This window comes from Trachemys scripta, chromosome 2 (genome assembly GCF_013100865.1).
Source record: "Trachemys scripta elegans isolate TJP31775 chromosome 2, CAS_Tse_1.0, whole genome shotgun sequence".
NCBI classification, from domain to species: Eukaryota; Metazoa; Chordata; order Testudines; family Emydidae; genus Trachemys; species Trachemys scripta.
In genome coordinates, this window is record NC_048299.1 from 109393775 (window position 1) to 109418104 (window position 24330).

A 24330-nucleotide genomic window follows, 5' to 3' on the forward strand; every position below is an offset into this window, starting at 1 on the left:
CCATCATGTGCCAGCAATGCCCCTCTGCCATGTACATTGGCCAAACCGGACAGTCTCTACGCAAAAGAATTAATGGACACAAATCTGACATCAGGAATCAAAATACTCAAAAACCAGTGGGAGAACACTTTAACCTGTCTGGTCATTCAGTGACAGACCTGCGGGTGGCTATATTACAACAGAAAAACTTCAAAAACAGACTCCAAAGAGAGACTGCTGAGCTAGAATTGATATGCAAACTAGACACAATCAACTCCGGTTTGAATAAGGACTGGGAATGGCTGAGCCATTACAAACATTGACTCTATCTCCCCTTGTAAGTACTCTCACACTTATTATCAAACTGTCTGTACTGGGCTAGCTTGATTATCACTTCAAAAGTTTTTTTTCTCTTAATTAATTGGCCTCTCAGAGTTGGTAAGACAACTCCCACCTGTTTATGCTCTCTGTATGTGTGTATATATATCTCCTCAATATATGTTCCATTCTATATGCATCCGAAGAAGTGGGCTGTAGTCCACGAAAGCTTATGCTCTAATAAATTTGTTAGTCTCTAAGGTGCCACAAGTACTCCTGTTCTTCTTTTTGCGGATACAGACTAACACGGCTGTTACTCTGAAACCTGTCATTATGCAAGGCACTGCATTTAGCCGTATGGAATGGAAATCCATCAACCTCATGAAAAAACTCGTACAGATACAGACAGACATCATCTTCCTTTCCAAATGCAAGCAGATGGACATCATACCAAAAGGACTAAAGGTAAAAAATCCATTACAATCTACATATCACACAGACTATGCTGAGAGACTGTGTCACACACTCTCAAAGAAACTGCGAAACCACCTGATCAGCATCCTATACAGCAAACAGGGAAAGATTAAGAATGAGCTCTCAGAACTGGATACTCTCATAAGAAACCAACCTTCCACACAAACTTCCTCATGGATAGACTTTACAAAAACTAGACAAGCCATTTACAAGACAAACTTTGCCTCTCTACAAAGGAAAAAGGACACTAAACTATCTAAACTGCTACATGCCACAAGCAGCCACAACAGTAGTTCCCTTAACCCACCCAGCAATATTGTTAATCTTTCCAGCTATACTCTTAGCCCAGCAGAAGAGTCTGTCCTATCTCGGGGCCTCTCCTTTTGTCCCTCCAGACCCATGAATATGATACAGTTCTGCGGTGACCTAGAATCCTACTTTCGACGTCTCCGACTCAAAGAATATTTCCAACATACCTCTGAACAGCATACTAACCCACAGAATCCTCCCTACCAGCACTACAAAAAAAAGGATTCTGCATGGACTCCTCCGGACGGTCGAAACAACAGACTGGATTTCTACATAGATTGCTTCCGTCGACGTGCAAAGGCTGAAATTGTGGAAAAGCAACATCACTTGCCACATAACCTCAGCCATGCTGAACACAACGCCATCTACAGCCTCAGAAACAACCCTGACATCATAATCAAAAAGGCTGACAAAGGAGGTGCTGTCGTCATCATGAATAAATTGGAATATGACCAGGAGGCTGCTAGACAGCTCTCTAACACCACATTCTACAGGCCATTATCCTCTGATCCCACTGAGGATTACCTAAAGAAACTACACCATCTGCTAAAAAAACTCCCTGACAAAGCACAGGAACAAATCCGTACAGACACATGCCTAGAACCCCGACCAGGGGTATTCTATTTGCTACCCAAGATCCATAAACCTGGATATCCTGGACGCCCCATCATCTCAGGCATTGGCACCCTAACATCAGGCTTGTCTGGTTATGTAGACTCTGTCCTAAGACCCTACGCTACCAGCACTCCCAGCTATCTTCGAGACACCACTGACTTCCTGAGGAAACTACAATCCATCGGTGATCTTCCAGAAAACACCATCCTGGCCACTATGGACGTAGAAGCCCTCTACACCAATATTCCACACAAAGATGGACTACAAGCTATCAGGAACAGTATCCCTGATAATGTCACAGCTAACCTGGTGGCTGAACTTTGTGATTTTGTCCTCACCCACAACTATTTCACATTTGGGGACAATATATACCTTCAAGTCAGCGGCACTGCTATGGGTACCCGCATGGCCCCACAATATGCCAACATTTTTATGGCTGACTTAGAACAACGCTTCCTTAGCTCTCGTCCCCTAACGCCCCTACTCTACTTGCGCTACATTGATGACATCTTCATCATCTGGACCCATGGAAAAGAAGCCCTTGAGGAATTTCACCATGATTTCAATAATTTCCATCCCACCATCAACCTCAGCCTAGATCAATCCACACAAGCGGTCCATTTCCTGGACACTACTGTGCTAATAAGCGATGGTCACATCAATACCACCCTATACCGGAAACCTACTGACCGCTACACTTACCTACATGCCTCCAGCTTCCATCCAGGACACACCACACGATCCATTGTCTACAGCCAAGCTCTAAGATATAACCGCATTTGCTCCAATCCCTCGGATAGAGACAAGCACCTACAAGATCTCTATCAAGCATTCTTAAAACTACAATACCCACCTGCTGAAGTGAAAAAACAGATTGACAGAGCCAGACGAGTACCCAGAAGTCACCTCCTACAAGACAGGCCCAACAAAGAAAATAACAGAACACCACTAGCTGTCACCTTCAGCCCCCAACTAAAACCTCTCCAGCGCATCATCAGAGATCTACAACCTATCCTGAAAGATGATCCTTTACTCTCACAGATCTTGGGAGACAGACCTGTCCTCGCTTACAGACAACCCCCCAACCTAAAGCAAATACTCACCAGCAACCACACATCACTGAACAAAACCACTAACCCAGGAACCTATCCTTGTAACAAACCCCGATGCCAACTCTGTCCACATATCTATTCAAGTGACATCATCATAGGACCTAATCACATCAGCCATACCATCAGGGGCTCGTTCACCTGCACATCTACCAATGTGATATATGCCATCATGTGCCAGCAATGCCCCTCTGCCATGTACATTGGCCAAACCGGACAGTCTCTACGCAAAAGAATTAATGGACACAAATCTGACATCAGGAATCAAAATACTCAAAAACCAGTGGGAGAACACTTTAACCTGTCTGGTCATTCAGTGACAGACCTGCGGGTGGCTATATTACAACAGAAAAACTTCAAAAACAGACTCCAACGAGAGACTGCTGAGCTAGAATTGATATGCAAACTAGACACAATCAACTCCGGTTTGAATAAGGACTGGGAATGGCTGAGCCATTACAAACATTGAATCTATCTCCCCTTGTAAGTATTCTCACACTTCTTATCAAACTGTCTGTACTGGGCTAGCTTGATTATCACTTCAAAAGTTTTTTTTCTCTTAATTAATTGGCCTCTCAGAGTTGGTAAGACAACTCCCACCTGTTTATGCTCTCTGTATGTGTGTATATATATCTCCTCATTATATGTTCCATTCTATATGCATCCGAAGAAGTGGGCTGTAGTCCACGAAAGCTTATGCTCTAATAAATTTGTTAGTCTCTAAGGTGCCACAAGTACTCCTGTTCTTCTTTTTGCGGATACAGACTAACACGGCTGTTACTCTGAAACCTGTCATTATGCAAGGCACTGCATTTAGCCGTATGGAATGGAAATCCATCAACCTCATGAAAAAACTCGTACAGATACAGACAGACATCATCTTCCTTTCCAAATGCAAGCAGATGGACATCATACCAAAAGGACTAAAGGTAAAAAATCCATTACAATCTACATATCACACAGACTATGCTGAGAGACTGTGTCACACACTCTCAAAGAAACTGCGAAACCACCTGATCAGCATCCTATACAGCAAACAGGGAAAGATTAAGAATGAGCTCTCAGAACTGGATACTCTCATAAGAAACCAACCTTCCACACAAACTTCCTCATGGATAGACTTTACAAAAACTAGACAAGCCATTTACAAGACAAACTTTGCCTCTCTACAAAGGAAAAAGGACACTAAACTATCTAAACTGCTACATGCCACAAGCAGCCACAACAGTAGTTCCCTTAACCCACCCAGCAATATTGTTAATCTTTCCAGCTATACTCTTAGCCCAGCAGAAGAGTCTGTCCTATCTCGGGGCCTCTCCTTTTGTCCCTCCAGACCCATGAATATGATACAGTTCTGCGGTGACCTAGAATCCTACTTTCGACGTCTCCGACTCAAAGAATATTTCCAACATACCTCTGAACAGCATACTAACCCACAGAATCCTCCCTACCAGCACTACAAAAAAAAGGATTCTGCATGGACTCCTCCGGACGGTCGAAACAACAGACTGGATTTCTACATAGATTGCTTCCGTCGACGTGCAAAGGCTGAAATTGTGGAAAAGCAACATCACTTGCCACATAACCTCAGCCATGCTGAACACAACGCCATCTACAGCCTCAGAAACAACCCTGACATCATAATCAAAAAGGCTGACAAAGGAGGTGCTGTCGTCATCATGAATAAATTGGAATATGACCAGGAGGCTGCTAGACAGCTCTCTAACACCACATTCTACAGGCCATTATCCTCTGATCCCACTGAGGATTACCTAAAGAAACTACACCATCTGCTAAAAAAACTCCCTGACAAAGCACAGGAACAAATCCGTACAGACACATGCCTAGAACCCCGACCAGGGGTATTCTATTTGCTACCCAAGATCCATAAACCTGGATATCCTGGACGCCCCATCATCTCAGGCATTGGCACCCTAACATCAGGCTTGTCTGGTTATGTAGACTCTCTCCTCAGACCCTACGCTACCAGCACTCCCAGCTATCTTCGAGACACCACTGACTTCCTGAGGAAACTACAATCCATCGGTGATCTTCCAGAAAACACCATCCTGGCCACTATGGACGTAGAAGCCCTCTACACCAATATTCCACACAAAGATGGACTACAAGCTATCAGGAACAGTATCCCTGATAATGTCACAGCTAACCTGGTGGCTGAACTTTGTGATTTTGTCCTCACCCACAACTATTTCACATTTGGGGACAATATATACCTTCAAGTCAGCGGCACTGCTATGGGTACCCGCATGGCCCCACAATATGCCAACATTTTTATGGCTGACTTAGAACAACGCTTCCTTAGCTCTCGTCCCCTAACGCCCCTACTCTACTTGCGCTACATTGATGACATCTTCATCATCTGGACCCATGGAAAAGAAGCCCTTGAGGAATTTCACCATGATTTCAATAATTTCCATCCCACCATCAACCTCAGCCTAGATCAATCCACACAAGCGGTCCATTTCCTGGACACTACTGTGCTAATAAGCGATGGTCACATCAATACCACCCTATACCGGAAACCTACTGACCGCTACACTTACCTACATGCCTCCAGCTTCCATCCAGGACACACCACACGATCCATTGTCTACAGCCAAGCTCTAAGATATAACCGCATTTGCTCCAATCCCTCGGATAGAGACAAGCACCTACAAGATCTCTATCAAGCATTCTTAAAACTACAATACCCACCTGCTGAAGTGAAAAAACAGATTGACAGAGCCAGACGAGTACCCAGAAGTCACCTCCTACAAGACAGGCCCAACAAAGAAAATAACAGAACACCACTAGCTGTCACCTTCAGCCCCCAACTAAAACCTCTCCAGCGCATCATCAGAGATCTACAACCTATCCTGAAAGATGATCCTTTACTCTCACAGATCTTGGGAGACAGACCTGTCCTCGCTTACAGACAACCCCCCAACCTAAAGCAAATACTCACCAGCAACCACACATCACTGAACAAAACCACTAACCCAGGAACCTATCCTTGTAACAAACCCCGATGCCAACTCTGTCCACATATCTATTCAAGTGACATCATCATAGGACCTAATCACATCAGCCATACCATCAGGGGCTCGTTCACCTGCACATCTACCAATGTGATATATGCCATCATGTGCCAGCAATGCCCCTCTGCCATGTACATTGGCCAAACCGGACAGTCTCTACGCAAAAGAATTAATGGACACAAATCTGACATCAGGAATCAAAATACTCAAAAACCAGTGGGAGAACACTTTAACCTGTCTGGTCATTCAGTGACAGACCTGCGGGTGGCTATATTACAACAGAAAAACTTCAAAAACAGACTCCAAAGAGAGACTGCTGAGCTAGAATTGATATGCAAACTAGACACAATCAACTCCGGTTTGAATAAGGACTGGGAATGGCTGAGCCATTACAAACATTGACTCTATCTCCCCTTGTAAGTATTCTCACACTTATTATCAAACTGTCTGTACTGGGCTAGCTTGATTATCACTTCAAAAGTTTTTTTTCTCTTAATTAATTGGCCTCTCAGAGTTGGTAAGACAACTCCCACCTGTTTATGCTCTCTGTATGTGTGTATATATATCTCCTCAATATATGTTCCATTCTATATGCATCCGAAGAAGTGGGCTGTAGTCCACGAAAGCTTATGCTCTAATAAATTTGTTAGTCTCTAAGGTGCCTCAAGTACTCCTGTTCTTCTTTTTGCGGATACAGACTAACACGGCTGTTACTCTGAAACCTGATGTCCTACAGTTATTCTTTAATCTAAATATAGTGGAATGCGTGGCGTCTCTGATACTACAGTCTAATAACTCTTGTCTGGTTAGTAGCGACCATTCCACATCAAAAGAGCATGCAACCTAATAAATATCAATGTTATAAACTATTATTATTATAAGGATCAAACTTTGTCTTGCAGATAAGGAGCTCTTGCTTCAGTTGGCATCAGATGTGCATAAAAATGTAGCAAAACAGAAAGAAAATACTGAAAACCAGTTTCAGTTTATTAGCCACAGAGAGCTCGGCTTGACTTTGTGAAGGATTGATAAACTGCTGGAAAATAAAAAATCCATTTCTCTGTGTGTAGAATTTAGAATATATTTAAAGGGTGTGATTTTGAAAAGGGCTTAAATCTGTCCTTTCACTTCCCATCTTGTTCTTAGAGCTTTGCAGATGCAAATAACGGAGCAATTTTGTATCTCCCATTACTGACACGTAGTCATTTAACTACCTGCTTTGTGGATGCAGGCAGAAGTCTGATGTCTAAATTATATTAATTACCCCCATAGTTATTTGAAGAGACAAACCAGGGCCAGGGAGTCATTTTCTGCCTGTAGAGCCATTTTTCTTTCTGAGATAAACAGTTCTGAAAGTATAGAAAACAGAACTTGTTTAATTTTAGAGATAATAAACTAGAGACAGCAAATCACCAGTTTGAAGCCTTAGAGAAGACAATGCTGTAACTGCATTTTGCTTCGTCAAACATTAAAGCATACATAAAATAAATGTGTTTAATTTGTTCAATGTATTTAATTTGGCAATGGTCACTGCTTTATTAAAATCAAATCACCAATAATAGAGAATTAGGATGTGGAAATGTTATTTATTGTTGTTGGTGGTGATGGTTGATTGCAGTAGTGCCTAGAGGTCAGGACCACCTTGTGCCAGGCACTATGCAGATAATTTGAAGCCTGTTTTACAGGATTGTTCCCAGGGCCATTTTCTCTGTCTTAGTCTCTATAAAGAAATATTCATGCTTGGTCAAGTATTTACTGATCACATTTTTATCTACTTACTCTCAGAACAATTTTCTTCTTCTGTTACTTGCAGAGGACCCATCTTGCTCCCACTGAAGGCAGTGAGAATAGGCCTACACTAGCCATGGCTTTCCTCTACACTTCTCACTCCGAGTTAGGTGGAATGCAGGATCAGGCCCATTTAATTATCCCCGAAGTTCAATGAGCGAGGTGACTATAGCGCAGAGTGAAAATTCTTATTTCACTTTTATACTGGGACACTTGGCTGTGTGACAGCACACAGCTGAATGTATTGTTCTCTTTTAACAGGTTTGTGCAAAGAGAGAACGCTGGGGAGAGTCTCCCAAAAGATTGACAAGTTTCAAAATTGGCCCCTAACTTCCTTAGATCTCATGAAAAGCTAAATTCATTCCCAGGCCCCTTGAATCTTTACCAAATTATTGTGGAAACAAAAACAAACCTGTCTGCATTTTCCTTTTGCCTATGTAATAAGGACCGTAGCCCTGAAGTGAGTGTGAATTTTGCCACTGAATTCAGTGGGAGCAGGATCCAGGCTCTTGGGAGCAAGTATCAGAGGGATAGCCGTGTTAGTCTGGATCTGTAAAAAGCGACAAAGAGTCCTGTGGCACTTTATAGACTAACAGACGTATTGGAGCATGAGCTTTCTTGGGTGAATACCCACTTCGTCAGACGTATGCGTGGGTATTCACCCACGAAAGCTTATGCTCCAGTACATCTGTTAGTCTATAAGGTGCCACAGGACTCTTTGTTACTCTTGGGAGAATACGCTGGTGAATGGAGCAGAGGGATGCAATTGCTGTATGAGATGAACAAAGTAAAACATGATTTTATGTGAGCTACTTAATTCCACATCTTGATATGTTTTTGTTTTCAGTCCCCACCCAAAGGTGCCACCATTCCCTACCGTCCCAAACCTGCCTCTGCACCTATCATTTTTGCAGGTGGCCAGGTAAGAGCAGACACCATTTTGGCTTCAGCTGGAAACCACACCGTCTTGGCCCAACCTCAGCCAGCGCCTGTTAGTTTTCACCTTTTATACTTTTTTTGCCTGGTATAGTATGAATGTGTTTTATCCAGTGTGGATCATTATTGCTTGCAGAAAAGGAGAACACTGTGTTATAAACTTAAAATGAAAACAAGTCAAGGGCTTCTTTTAACTCGTCTTCTGTACCGTTATGGAATAAACCTCTGATACTTGTACCCTATTCATTTCAGTTTATGTCCCTGGCACTGGGTTTGGTTTTGTTTTTTCTCTGTGGCTTTTCCAGTAAATGCAACATCATAGTTGATATTGCCAAGAACTTGTCACCTACCATGAGTAGCTGCATCAGTAATATTCTGCTTGGTAGCTGACAACACATTAGAGCAGTGGTTCTCAAACTTTTTTTTTCGCGGACCACTTGAAATTTGCTGAGGGTCTCGGCGGACCACTTAATGATCTTTCCAAATGTTGTTTGTACCGTTATCTAACTATTGTAAAGCACTTTGGATAAAAGCACTATATAAAAAAAACCTTAATAATAATTAACATTTTTTGTTCTATACATAAAAGCACACAACTCATATTTTAATATCAGTAGTCTTACCTTTCTAATGTGATGGATGTGCCTTCTCCCCCCGCTGTGGCAGCCCCCGAGCTGGGGCTGGGAAGGAGGGAGGGTCTCTCCCTCTCTCCCCCGCCGCAGCAGTCTCCGACCTGGGGCTAGGAAAGAGGGGGGTCTCTCTCCTGCCACAGAGCTGAGGCTGGGAAGGAGGACCATCTCTCCTCGGCAGCCGCAGCCCTGGAGCTGGGGAAAGTCACCTCTTTCTCTGGCCGCCACAGCCCTGCACATCCCAAATTCCCCCCACCACTTCTTCTCACCCAACTGCCCCCTTCCACCTACTCCCTATCCCCCCCAGGCCACCACCTCACCTTACATGTGCATTTTCTCCAGGGTCCAGGCACCTAATTAGTGGAGCCACACCTGCGCAGCTCAACTAATTAGGTGAGTGGCCCTTCATTCTCTCAGGTGCGGCCCCCGAGGCGTGCACCTTAGAGGGAACTATCTGTGGAACACCTGAATGGAGCTCGCAGACCACTGGTGGTCCACGGACCACAGTTTGAGAACCTCTGAATTAGAGTATAACTCTGTAATCTTCTACAATAGAAAGGAACAAAAATAAGACAATTGGTATTTTATTAAGATTTAAAATTAGCTTCCGTAATAAGGTGGTAATTTGTTCTGTTGTAAAGAAACTGGTATCCAAAATCAGAAATGCTTTAATGGAACAAATCTTTTTATTATTTTTTTAAGTTGCAGTTTCATCAATTTTATAAAGCAATATAACTAAGTTACAGTATTGATCAGCTTTCACCATGTGATCACAGAGTACAAAGCTTCTGCTCAAGAAATGCTCTACTAATTTTCAAGTTTTCATAATTTTAATATTCCATTGGGCCAAGTCATGAGTTCCTGGATAAAATATGCACACAAGAAGTGTTATATGCTGTTTTATTTTTACGATTATTTCTTACAGTGGTGCCTACAGCCCAGCCATGAATGGGGTCCCATTGTGGTAGGCACAGTAACAAAGCAGTAGACAGTCCCTGTACTGAAGAGTTTCCACCTGTTCTGCACATCTTGATTTATACCATATCCAAAGCTTTGTTGTTGTTTGCTTTTTTACATGGTGGAGGTATGGCTGTTTCCCCCACACCTTGCTGCCTCTTCAAGCTATGTGACCATGGTTCCCACCCCCTTTTAGCCCTTCTGTGGTGTTTCCATACCATGTGTCTTGTTCTTCCCTTTGTATATTGCCTTGAAATAGGCATACTAACCGGGTGCTTCATTGCAGCTTGCCCTATCATCATCTAATGTGGAGAAAGGCAGCTGTTGATAAACTGACCTCCCAACAATACACACAGCCAGTGGATTATCTAGACATGCCACTGATATGGTGTGTGAGCTGCTGTGCCAACAGTTCACCTAGAACACCATTTCTCCACGATTGCTTATGTTATGGCCAAATGAGAGGCCTTCCACTTCCTGTTTTCAGAGGGATGTCCTAGAGTGTCAAATCACCCCCTCACTTGGAACTATCTGAGAACAGATGGCATCTGTAGCTGCCATAGCACCCATTTGGAGCATCTCAGGGTTCTGTAGAGCTGCTGGTTCATAAGAAGGCTGATGGCTACATCTCATAAGTGCATCGAAGAGCAAGTCAGGCCATTATGGATTAAAAGTTTTCCCAACATCATTATTCGATAACACTAACTAGCCACTTTACAAACATGTTAATGTCCTTTATATTAACTTTCCAGTTACAGTCATGGTTGGCTGAAGTATTTTATGGTACATTTTGGGAAAAAAAAAAAAAAAAAAAAACCTAAATATTAATTCCTGCTATCCAGGCCTTCTGCTCTTACTTTGACTGGTTTTCTTCAGAGTAAGATACCTACTTTCTTAATTGATAGAATTTAAATTGAAATTACTTTTCCAGAATTTGATCTCAGTTGACTGTGAAAGTTCACAGAGTAAGTTACTCCAGACATAAATTTTAAGTTTATAGTGTGGTGTTCTCCTTTAAAGTAGATGTATATATATTCAGTGATGCACAGTAGCAGTGCTGTAAATGATGTTACCATCAAAGATTGTCTCGGTGCATAACAAATTACTCAAATAAAAGATTATTAAAAGTAAGCACTAGAATGCTCTCAACAGTTGGAAAAAGTAATTGAAATTCTGTCTTATCATATAGTGTAACAGATCGCTGAATTCTAGTCATCTTTAATTTTATAAATCACAAAGAAAACAGCTGGGTGTTCTATATTTTTCTTAACACAGCCTAGTTCAATCAAGAAAAAATAGCTAATTCTAATATTTTGTGTGAACCTTTGAACCTGTAGTCTCTCCCTTATTAAGCAAATTCTTCAGTACCTTAGAAAATGGTAGCGGTGGGCTTGGGAATTAGCAAGGAAAGGATTTCTCATGGATTTTATTTCTAGTGTCAAAATACAGTATATGCATTATGTTTTTGATAGTGTAATAAGAAATCCTGAGTACAAATTAATATTGAAAACAAAACAAAATGGTATCAGCAGGGAAGAGATGCTGGATGGGGTCACTCTCCCTTCCTATAGGATCAGTTTCAGTTCCAAATTATTTCATGGTTAAGCTGAAAGATTTGGGGTTTGTTTGCTTATTTTAACTATACTCTGCATATCAAGCTACCCTGGAAAAATCAAACTCCTACTATTATTTGATTAGATGGGGTTTTGCATGGGTTTTGCTGCTTTAAACATTTTTTTAATCCTCTCTGTGCTTTTCTCAGTATCGTATTAAGTAGCAGAATGGAAAGGAAGGAGAACACAATGCTGCCTTTCTCTTAGCTCAGATCCATACTAAAATCCAGCATATGCAGGGTTGTTTTTTTTTTTAAATAATCCCAAAACACCACCCATGTCTGAAAGAAACAAGGTTTCCTCCCATTTGTCTACACATATTTTTTGTACATTACCCTATCCCAAAAATGCCCACTTCCAACATTGTCTCTTCAGGGACAGACTTTGCCCTGACTTACCCTTCATTCAACCTCAATGATTTCACAGGCTGTAAATCAGGACAAATTTTAGACCCAGGGGACCAACCATTCCTGCTTTCATTGAAGTCAGTGGCGAAATTTCCATTGACTTTATTGGGAGCAGGATCCCACCCCTGGTTTGTAAATTAAAGTGACCATTTCCTCTTTCCATGCATTTGGTCAATTATTTTTATGTATTATTTCTGTTGCAGTAACTCCCAAAATGTGCTTGGCTTGTTCCAACAATGGAGAGGACACAGTCCTGCCCTGAAGCGTTTTACAGTCTGAAGTGCAAAGGTGCTGGAACTAGGGGTGCTGGGGGTGCTGCCACCTCCCTTGGCTTGAAGTGGTCTCCATCATATACAGACAGGGTTTACAGTTTGGTTCAATGGCTCTCAGCACCCCCACCATACAAATGGTTCCAGTACCTCTGCTGAAGTGTGCTCTTTCTACTATATTTGAAATAAAGCTAGGCTCAGATTGAACACTGCTGAAGTAGGCCAGAAGGTCAAAGGTAAAGCGTAGTGCTTTTCAGTCCAAATGGTTAGAATTAGAATTAGACCCCGATCCAGCAGAGTATTTAAGCATGATATCAATGGGACTCTCATGCTTGAAGTTAAACACCTGCATAAGGTCCTGACCCAGCAAAACAATTAAGCATGTGCTCAGCTTTAAGCATGTGCTTACGTCTATCCCTATTCAGCAAAGAATTTAAACATCTGCTGCGCTTTAAGCATGTCCTTAAATGACACTGCTCTTGGTGGAACTTAAGTGTGTGCTTTTGTGTTTTTCTGGCTCAGGGCCTTAATTTACAATTTATCAAAGCGTTACTGCCTGGTTTCCCTCCTGTTTAAGTACAAATGCATTAAAATGGTTTGATGGACTATCCCTTTTGGAAAAGTTGTGCAGAATGTAATAGACAATTACAACCTTTTGTATAGGTAGTTTTTTTTAAAAAACCATCCTGTAGAATTTAATAGCGGCAGCAGGAGAGGATAGCCACAGCATCATGTATCTCCTCCTTTCCCTGACATGCCCCTTATGCCAGTGGCAAAGGATAGTTGGCCCAGGAGCTTCCTCCATCCAGTACCAGCAGAATTCCATGCTGGCCATTTGTGGACAGAATCCAACCTTTTTGCACTGCTTGAGCAGGCCTGGCAAAGGGCTGTGTTTCACTTGAGAATCTGGCTCTTTATGTAAAAGAAGAAAATTAATTTTACTATCCCCACGAATCATTTCAAAATCCTTAATGCAGCCTTATGCAGAGTTGTGGGAGAAAGACAAACAGGAATCAGTTACCTCAGGGATGGAGGAGGCCGAAAAAAACATTGTTTTGTAGGGCCACCTAAAGCTAAGCACAAAGACATCTCCAAGCAAGTCCAGCACCTAGTTCTGGCCCAAATCCTCTTCCGCACAGACCCATGGAGTTTGACCCTTGTGGTGGAAAGTGCTTGCTGCCCCAAAGTTCCTGGAGGCATTTGACCACAGTCTGCCCTCTTTTACACTGAGGGTGGAATGTGCCAAATGTGCCTGCCTGGGGCGCCATGCCTGGAGGAGCACCCACTGTTGCAGTGCCCCTCGCAACACCTCCCCCATTGGGCTGTATCTGAAAGGCATAACAGAGCCCTTCCTGTACTGTGCGGCTGTCAAAGCAGCATAAGAAAATGAAGCTTCCCTTAGCATGTAATGAAATGTGATTTGCCTTAGATTTGGAAAACAGCACAAGGTTCTCTCTAGCCTGATGAGAGTGGAGTACTTATTGTCTAATCTGACTGATACGTATCTTTAATTTTGCTTGTCATTTTCAGGCGTTTACAATTCAGGGGCAGTATGCCATCCCTCATCCAGACGTGAGTCCAGCGCATGTAAATTACTCCCTTCTTCTTTCTCTCTTTCTCTTATTTGTTCTGGGCAGCATTTACTTTCTAGAGTTAACATTAAGACATGCCTGTAGATGCCTGTACTTAACAGTGTACCATATAGCCAAGTGTTAGCGTTACTGGATAACTTCTGTAATAATTGCTAGAAAGTACAATGACCCAGATACAAATGACAGTTTTTTGACTTTTATGCATGCTATGTATTTGAGTTTTTAATATGTAATTCTACAGAAAAGTAGTTAATATTAACTATAGCCATTACATGTAATAACAATAGAGACGTCATTTTAACCAGTTTTTCTATACAGTAGAATAGAATGAATGATTAAACCTTTATTTTAATTTTAATTAATCCAGTTTTAAAACATGTAAGATGGTTTTCTCTACTCTGAAATAATTCCATTTGATTGGTTAGTTCTAATTTCCCATCCTGCCCTGCAGTTGACCAAGCTTCACCAGTTGGCTATGCAGCATCCCCCCTTTACTCCCCTTGGGCAGACCACCCCTGGTTTCCCTGGTACGTACCCATGACCCCCTGGGGATGTCCTTCTTCTTAACAGCTTTGTTTCCCATGGTCATTACATCATTTTAATACTAAATGTGGGCAATGACCGATGATCCTTTTGTTTTCACACCTTAATCTTTGTTCTTTTTCCCTGTGGCTCTGTTTGTTTTCGTCATTACTAAATTCTTGTGCTTTGTTTGTTCCATTTATTTTAATACAATCCACTTCATTTGTGCCATCAGCCGAAAAGCCTGAATTTCTTTGAGTTAGTCCTATGCAAAGTTATTATGCACCACATAGTACGTACCAGTTAGTATTACCTAAAGTACTGGATAAAATTAATTTTGTTGGACCTCCATTTTTGTATTGTGCGTTGGAAAAAAAAAGAAATTAAAATCTAAGAATGAAAAATATATTTGCAGTATAATTACAGATTAATTAAAATTTTTAGAACATACAATTGAGGACCTAAACAGGCATCCCATGTACGCTAAAATTCCTTTTGGCTTCCATTATTCTTGTTGTCCTTGGAACAAATTCTGCTGTTCTTAATTGTGCAAAACTCCCAATGAAGGCAATGGAATTTTGCTCAATTAAGGTCATAATTGTTAAGTCCTGTCAGGTATATTTGTTTGTTTGGAAAAGAGGATTGAAATTAGATAAACTTTCAATTAATTCAGTTTAATGTACATTTTATTTTGTTTCAGTAAATATTGGGCTTGGAATTCAAGATTTTCCCAATACATGAATAATTATACACTGGTACATATTTTGTATGGCAAGTAATAACATTTTTATCAAATACATCAAATTTTGTGAGAGACTGAATCATTTCATTATTTTAATTGTTTATATGATTTTTGGACTATAATATTCAACAAATATACACAGTGTAAAATAAACATACACAATATGTAAATAAATTAATGTAAATATAATGAACGTTTAGATAAGGTATTCTGAATAAAATTATTTCTTTTCCATCTTTGCTAGTGTGGGAAAAATACGTCTTTATATACAGAAAAATTGGAAAAGGAAGAAAGAAAAATGACACAAATAATATAATTTGCTTCTACATGGTGTATCTGATAAAATATCAGCAAATAATATTAAATTGCCTTTCCTGGCTTTATATTTTCCTTGTTTTTCTACTTGTCATTAACATGCTGCTCCTTAATCTTTTCCTTGTTATATTTGTGATTTGTATGTTTCCGTAACTATACTGAGTGTTAGAGCACTAATTGCATTTCTCCTAAGCATTTTCCTTTTGTCCACCCAATTTAAAAACAAATGTATGCAACTTACAGTATTTTGTACATTTCCCTAAAAAAAAAAGAAAAAAGTTCTTTCCAACATTTCTGCAACATCACTAATCCCATGTACAATTCAAGTTCACCTAGTTTATTTCCCCCATCTTTCTTTATTTTATCAGTTTTCTTTTCACATTTCACATTTTACTGTAGATTTCCACTTTTTATTTTGTGTAATTCAGCGCTCCTGGTAGATAGGTCAAAATTCAGATATCCGTTCATTTTTGACAATTAATGTATATGGAACACATTTCATAGTTATTTATAGGTGGAACCATCCACTTTCTATAAACTTTTCATAGCATTGTAGACTCTGCCGTGACATTTGTTATTTTGGTGGGTTAAAGGTTAATTAAAATAAGAATAAATTAAAGTCAGTCCAACCTTCTTAATTTTTGCATCTCTTGCTTTCTTTTCTCTTTTGCTAGCAGTTCTGTATTTTTCATTGCTACTCTCTTTTATCTATTTTTTTTCATGTTTTCCTTCTTTTAAATATCATTTGTTGTGTCTTCCCTTTTTTTCAAAACGATTGGCATAACGTGTTCCCCTCTGTCCCTTCAATATAGGATTGGATGCCACTACTCCAACCAGTTCCCATGAGCTTACTATTCCAAATGATGTAAGTGGACCAATAGTCAGTCTCTCTCTCTCTCTCACACTTGTGCTATTGTAGGTGGAATATTTCATTTTATGTCAATTCATCAATTTGTTACCAAAATAAATTTAAATTGTGCTATCAGAACTGTGTTACAGAGTATCAGAGTGCAGGGGAAAAGGGGGGGGGAAATTACGGTTTATGCTAGTGTCAGTACTCGAATGAGTTTTGGATACTTAAGGAATTAATACATCTAGGGAGAGTTAGTAGAATAGTGGTATAAAAAAAGAAGACAAAGTGAGACTGGATGGCTCTGTTGAATGACAAGGACTGAGATACAGAGCATTTCACCTGTGGTCACGTTGTCCAGTAAGGCCAGGTTGGTTGTTACTGAAAGTGTTATCAATACGGCTGTCAAGCAATTAATCGTGCGTTTTTTTTTTAAATTGTGATTAATCGCGCTGTTAAACAATAATTATTATATTAAATATTTTTGATGTTTTCCTCATTTTCAAATATATTGATTTCAATTACAACACCAAACACAAAGTTCACGGTGCTCACTTTATTTTTATTTTTATAATAAATTTTTGCACTGTAAAAATAAATAGCATTTTTCAATTCACTTAATACAAGTACTGTAGTGCAATCTCATTATCATGAAAGTTGAACTTACAAATGTATAATTAGGTACAAAAAATAACTGCATTCAAAAATAAACAATGCAAAACTTTAGCGCCTACAGGTCCACTCAGTCCTATTTCTTGTTCAGCCAATCACTCAGACAAACAAGTTTGTTTACATTTGCAGGAGATAATGCTGCCCGCTTCTTGTTTACAATGTCACCTGAAAGTGAGAACAGGCATTTGTATGGCACTGTTGTAGCCGGCTGTGATGGGTTGGGTCACAGAAACCCCTTTGGGAACTGCCGCCTGATGTGCCTAGACTACCTCTGATCTTGTTTTCCCTGCCAGCTTGGGACTTCAGTGCCTTGCCTTGTTTGAGCCAGACACATTTGCCTGCTGCAAACACAGATCCAAATCTGAACCATGTCCCCCACAAGGTGCAGGCTTAACTGAAAACAGCTTAAGAAGCGTTCCTGTCTCCAGTACTCAGATACCCAACTCCCAATGGGGTCTAAACCCCAAATAAATCTGTTTTACCGTGTATAAAGCTTATGCACAGCTGTTCCCCCCCCCCCTTCCAGGTATTAATACTTACTCTGGGTTAATTAATAAGTAAAAAATGATTTTATTAAACACAAACAGTAGGATTTAAGTGGTTGCAAGTAATAACAGACAGAACAAAGTAAATTACCAAACCAAATAAAACAGAAACATGCACGTCTAAGCCTAGTACAGTAGGAAACAATGCAGGTAAATCTCACCCTCAGAGATGTTCCAGTAAGCTTCTTTGACAAACTGGTCTCCTTCTAGTCTGGGCTCAATCCCTTCCCCGGTACAGTCCTTGTTCCAGCTCAGGTGGTAGCTAAGGGATTTCTCATGACTACAACCCCTTTTGTTCTGTTCCACCCCTTATATGTCTTTTGCACAAGGCGGGAATCCTTTGTCCCTTTCTGGGTTCCCACCCCTCCTCCTAAATGGAAAAGCACCAGGTTAAAGATGGATTCCAGTTCAGGTGACATGATCACATGTCACTGTAAGACTTCATTACTCACTTGCCAGCACACAGGTATACAGGAAGACTTACAAGTAAACAGAGCCATTTACAACCAATTGTCCTGGTTAATGGGAGCCATCAAGATTCCAAGCCACCATTAATGGCCCACACTTTGCATAATTACAATAGGCCCTCAGAGTTATATTTCATATTTCTAGTTTCAGATACAAGAATGATACATTTATACAAATTGGGTGACCATATTCAGTAGATTATAAGCTTTGTAATGATACCTTACAAGAGACCTTTTGCATGAAGCATATTCCAGTTACATTATATTCACACTCATTAGCATATTTTATTAACATCATATGGAGTGCACCGTCACACCGGCGTTGCAAGATATTTACATGCCAGATGCACTAAAGATTCATATGTCCCTTCATGCTTCAACTACCATTCCAGAGAACATGCGTCCAAGGTGATGACGGGTTCTGCTCGATAACGATCCAAAGCAGTGCAGACCAACACGTGTTCATTTTCATCATCTGAGTCAATGCCACCAGCAGAAGGTGGATTTTCTTTTTTGGTGGTTTGGATTCTGTAGTTTCCGCATCAGAGTATTGCTCTTTTAAGACTTCTGAAAGCATGCTCCATACCTCATTCCTCTCAGATTTTGGAAGGCACTTCCGATTCTTAAACCTTGAGTGCTATATCTATCTTTAGAAATCTCACATTGGTACCTTCTTTGTGTTTTGTTAAATCTGCACTGAAAGTGTTCTTAAAATGAACAACATGCTGGGTCATCATCCAAGACTGCTATAACATTAAATATATGGGAGACATACAATTCTCTCCCAAGGCGTTCAGTCACAAATTTAATTAACACATTTTTTTAATGAGCGTGATCAGCATGGAAGCATGTTCTCTGGAATGGTGGCCAAAGCATGAAGGGGCATACAAATGTTTAGCATATCAGGCACGTAAATACCTTGCAATGCCAGCTACAAAAGTGACATGCGAACAGCTGTTCTCACTTTCAGGCAGGGCCGGCACAACCCATTAGCGCTAACATTTGGGGGGGATGACCGCAGCGGCCGGATCTTCGGGCGCCCTGGTCGTCGGCACTATTTTGGGGGCGGGACCTTCCGCCACCTAGGGCAGCAAAAAAGCTGGCAGCGCTCCTGCTTTCAAGTGACGTAAATAAGAAGCAGGCAGCATTATCTCCTGTTTCTCTTAGTGATCGGCTGGACAAGAAGTAGGCCTGAGTGGACTTGTAGGCTTTAAAGTTTTACATTGTTTTGTTTTTGAGTGTAGTTATGTAACAAAAAAATCTACATTTGTAAGTTGCACTTTCACGATAAAGAGATTGCACTGCAGTACTTGTATGAGGTGAATTGAAAAATACTATTTATTTTATCATTTTACAGTGCAAATATTTGTAATAAAAATTATATAAAGTGAGCACTGTACACTTTGTATTCTGTGTTGTAATTGAAATCAATATATTTGAAAATGTAGAAAAACATCCAAAATATTTAATACATTTCAATTGGTATTCTATTGTTTAACAGTGCGATTAATCACGATTAATTTTTAACTGTGATTAATCGAGAGCCCTAATTATCAATCACTGGATGGTTGGCACCCTAAGTGGAGTTAGTAACTAAGGAATAGGTGTTTGCATCACAGGTGGCACCCTGATTAACAGTCCCAGTAAAAACACCAAGAACTGAATGGACTTGGAAAATGAACAACCTCCATATTCTATGGGGAAGTTCCTCCAGATTAGGACTGAGAACACATAGGCTAGCTAGTTTGGGGAAACTGCACTGTAACTTGCTTGTGCCATATCGTTCTGGACTACTCAGAGGACCTTTGTCTCCAAGGCTGTCAATTCAGTGTATTTCATGAGCACAAAATGTACTTAAACTATATAAACGTGCAATGTAAACAACATTGCTTTTAAAAAGAAAGGTTAAAAACTGGAGCAACACTCCAACTCTGGGAACTCCAAATGGGATATGATTGGGCTACCTAGCCCTCACTTGCAACAGTCCTTCTCCTACCCTACAAGGTGCTGGAACTTTAGACGTCCCCTTAACATTTCCAATTGATTCTTTGCCTGCCATAGGAAAAAACCTTCAAATATTTGCCGTCAGCTCTAAATCTTATCAACTTTCATTATAAATGAATGACACAGAAAATTGAAGATATCCCCTCCAGTAAAAGAAGCTTTCAAGCATGAATGGGATCACAAATAACAATTACATTACTTACCAGATACTTATAACATCATATAAACTCTCTTAATCTCAGTGGCAGTGATTTTTAGAAAGAAGAGGAGAAAGCAAATCAGAGTTAATAGGAAAAAGGCGTCTCCTTTCCCAAGTGCCTGAGATCTGGCAAGCTTTGCATTAGTAGAGGACACCCTGCTAATATGTTTTATCATCTAGTTTATTGTTTGTTCAGAATTTTATGAGAGCACCATATTTGTCCTTACTGTGAAGGTTTGGGGAAGCTCACTGCCAAATTCTACTCTTGCTCACAGCACTGTAAATCCAGAGTAACTCCATTTACTTCAGAGGAGTCTCTCTGGAGATCTGCTGATGAAAGTGAGAGCAGACTTTGGCCCTGTGTCCCTTTTGTAACAGAGAGAATCTGCAAAACACACTGACTCAGCACTAACCTCTGACATGCAAATGTGCATCACTGCATTATTTGAAAAATCCTCCTGCAATAGCAGATTTTTCAAGATCTAGTAGAACAAGCCAGCATATGTCAGTTTAAAATCAAGCCCATTGTAAATTAAGTCAAGCCCAGTCTCACCACCACCTTTTTAAAAGGGATCCCTGAGGACGAAATGGGTTTAGGCATAGAAATAGCCGGCAGGAATGCTACAGCTAAGAAAATGGAATATTTTGGGTTGGTTCCTAGCATTAAATTCAACTGTATATTAATAGAAGTGCTAAATGGACTCGGTACGCTGCATATGCGCAGGTGTGTGTGTGTGCAGCCAGCCTGAGAAGTGGTACAATTTTGGGGGGGATTCTCATGATAAAATACAGGCAGCTCAGGAATTTTGGCTGTTTGTGTTTCTGGCAGCCAGAGCAGCTGACTGCAGTACAAAAGGGTGTATGTTCTCAGCGGGCAGAGTCCTGGAGCAGGCACAACTGACCAGACCAACCTAGGGCTGACGGAAAGGAGGGACAATTGTTCGTGTCCCCGCTGAGCTCAAGTTGGGAGGGGCCCCAGTGAACACGATGTACCAGGGCCCCGAATTTTTCTCGATAGGCCTGGAGCTGCACCCATTCTGAGCTCACTAGCCAAAGCTTCATTCCCTCACCACTGAGCCCCTCCCCTGCAGGCTGGAGACAGGGAGAGGCTGCCTGAGCAGTTTATGGGAATGGGGAGCCTTCATGACCCTACTAAGGAGAAGCAGGGGAGCCTTCTTGAGTGGAGGGGGAAGGGAGGAGGCTGCAGGAGCCTGGTGGGGGTCAGTGAGCAAATGGGGGAGTTGGTGGGAGCCAGGGAGCTCTGGCCAATGGGGCATGGGAGTTGGGGAGCCCAGGCCTTGCATGTAGTTTGTGCACACTCTGTACATGGTTACAGTTCAGTTTTCAACCTGTTATTGTCTCACACACATTGCGGGTGAGCAGGGGAGCTCGCAAACCGAACAGACCAAAACCTGAGTTAGGCTGGATTCTGACGCTTGGTTTGTCAACTGTTGGGGTTGGGTGATTTTTTTTAATATGTAATAAATAGTCAAACAACCCTCTCTTGGAGAGGAACTTGCCAGAGGGCGCTGAGAACCCGGTGAGACTCATCTCATGTTGATTTGAGGACTTCATCCTCTCTAGTGGCTGGGGAATTTACTTGGGGTGGGAAGGCAATAGAGTGGGGGGAAGGGGAGGATAACTCTCGACAGCAACATTTCCTGGGTAGATCCTAGGGCCTGTCTACACCCTGTGTGATGTAGTTAGGTCATCCTGACCCCCAGTGTAGATGCCTCTGAGTCAAAGGAAGAATTTTTCTGTCAACCTAGCTACCGCCTTTTGGAGAGGTGAACTATCTACGTCAATGGAAGGATGCATCTACCCTACAGTGGCATAGCTGCAACCCCTTAGCCATGCGCTGTAGCACAGACATACCCTAGGGTTGCATGCAATAATCCGGGAGGGAGTGAATGCTGCTTAAAACAGCTTTAAGTCCCACCAAGTCCTAGTTGTGTTTGCAGCTGAGCAGCCAGAGCGGGAGTCGCCCAATAGCAGCACAAACACCCCACTGTCCCCACGGAGGGACAACTATAGAGGCCCAAGGTGGGTTGATTCCTCACCCCCTTTCCTTGTGGCTAGAGGGAATTGCACCCACAGTAGGTCCCCTCAGTAGAAGTGATGATCTGGCCTTCAGTAATTAAAGTCTGTCTGCTTTTAGCTCATCCATCAAAATTGATTTTTGTTGGTATTGTCTAAATTACTCGCAAAAAGTCACTTATTCTGAGTTCATTATACATTTGGTGACCAGCATATCCCTCAAGAGGCTGCGCTAGTAACAGTAAGAAAAAAATAAAGTGTCAGCTTCAATACTTTCTGCTATTGCTGCTGCTTGGCAATATTGATTATTGCTCCAAACAGGAAATCAGGGTTGATATTTGTCATCTTGACAAGCAGCCAAGGAAATTAATTGATTTTTTTATAAGGTGTAAGAACCTACATACCCGCAGCATGGGTTGTTCTGATACAGTTTCCTAAGCAATGCTTCCAGTTGGCTTTCTGCTTCACTTTCGGTGTTGCACCTTTATCCTTCTCTGCCTTTATTTTGTCTAGTATTGCAAAATAGGTCTGTGTAAACTGTTAGCTCTTGGAAGGGCAGAGTGTACATCAGTGAGGGCAGCCTACTCTGGGCGTTATTCTCCCCTTGCACTGGTGCAAACTAGGAATAATTATTTTTATGTTAATGGGCCTCTTTCTCTACTGCTTTGCACCTTGAGGAGTCATTGACCTCTTTGCAAAGTGGATGTAAGATACCAGTGGAAATGAGAAGAGAATCAAGACCACTGTACTTACACGTGCTCTTGAATTACCAAAGACAAACAGTATATGATTTAAATAAAAATAAATCCAGAAGGATAAGTCTGAGTTATTACTCAGTCCTTGATCAGACAGATTCCCACTGATTCAAACACAGTAGGAATTTGCCTAAGCAAACACCAAATATAAACTAAGTAAAGACCTTAGGGTTTGGCCCAAGGAAAGCATAAGTAAGGCTAAGATTTTGTCGGGGTAGTTTTAGTAAAAGTCATGGACAGGTTATGGGCAATAAAGCAAAATTCACGGAAGCTGATGACCTGTCCGTGACTTTTACTAAAAATATTCCTGACAAAATGGGGAGCCCAGCTGCAGGGTCCCCCCACTGCCAGCAGAGGTTGGGAAGCTGCAGGGGCAGTTCCGAGATCTGGGGGGGCCCCCACCACCTGTGGAGGCTCGGAGCCCCAGAGTCCCCCAGCTGGGAGTTCTGGGGTACCCCCACCAACCATGGTGGTCTAGAGCTTTGAAGGACTCCCAGTCACATGGCAACTCGGCACTCCTGGGTCCCCTGTCCCCCATGGCGGCCAGGAACTGTGGCCCCGCCGTCCACGGCAGCTCAGAGCTGCAGGGGGGCCCCCGCTGCTAAGGGCGGCCAAGAGCTGCGGCCTCGCTGCCTGCATCAGTCGGGAGCTGCAGAGGTGGGGCCCGCCACCCATAGCAGCTCAGAGCTGCGGGCGGCCCCCGCCACTCGCAGTAGCTGGGAGCTCCCAGGTCCCCTGCCCTCTACATGGCCGGGAGCTCTGGGATCCCCACCACTCACGGCGGCTGGGAGCTGTGGCCCCGCCTCCCATAGCAGATTGGAGCTGCGGGGGGGACCCCACTACCCATGGCAGCTGGGAGCTCCAGGGCCCCCAGCACCCACAGTCACGGGGAGCTGCAGGGTCCCCCCACCATCCACCCTGCAGCTTCCAGCCGACAGGGCTGAATTCACAGAGGTAGCTGGAAGTCACAGATTCCATGACATCTGTGACCTCTGTGAAAAAATTGTAGGCTTAAGCATAAGTTAATACCTGTTTACAATTCATATTTGTTCGTATCATAGTAAATCCTATTTATTCTTTCTTCAGTAATTGAGTTGAGGCAGTTATAACATAATTTCTCTGTTATTAATGGTTACTATAGCTCAGACCTCACAGCTTTTTACATACCTCCAAATGATAATTGCAACTA

At 41.9% G+C, this 24330-nt stretch overlaps 1 protein-coding gene across 1 annotated transcript in view; it reads left to right on the plus strand.

Annotated features, from left to right (window-relative positions):
• The window catches only part of LOC117871741 (poly(rC)-binding protein 3-like), a 185248-nt gene that overhangs the window by 144886 nt on the left and 16032 nt on the right, over positions 1 to 24330 (plus strand). The window contains exons 5-8 of the mRNA XM_034759506.1: positions 8451 to 8621; positions 13972 to 14028; positions 14485 to 14560; positions 16425 to 16477. Coding sequence (XP_034615397.1) covers positions 8451 to 8621; positions 13972 to 14028; positions 14485 to 14560; positions 16425 to 16477 — 357 coding nt within the window. The remainder of the gene's footprint in view (positions 1 to 8450; positions 8622 to 13971; positions 14029 to 14484; positions 14561 to 16424; positions 16478 to 24330) is intronic.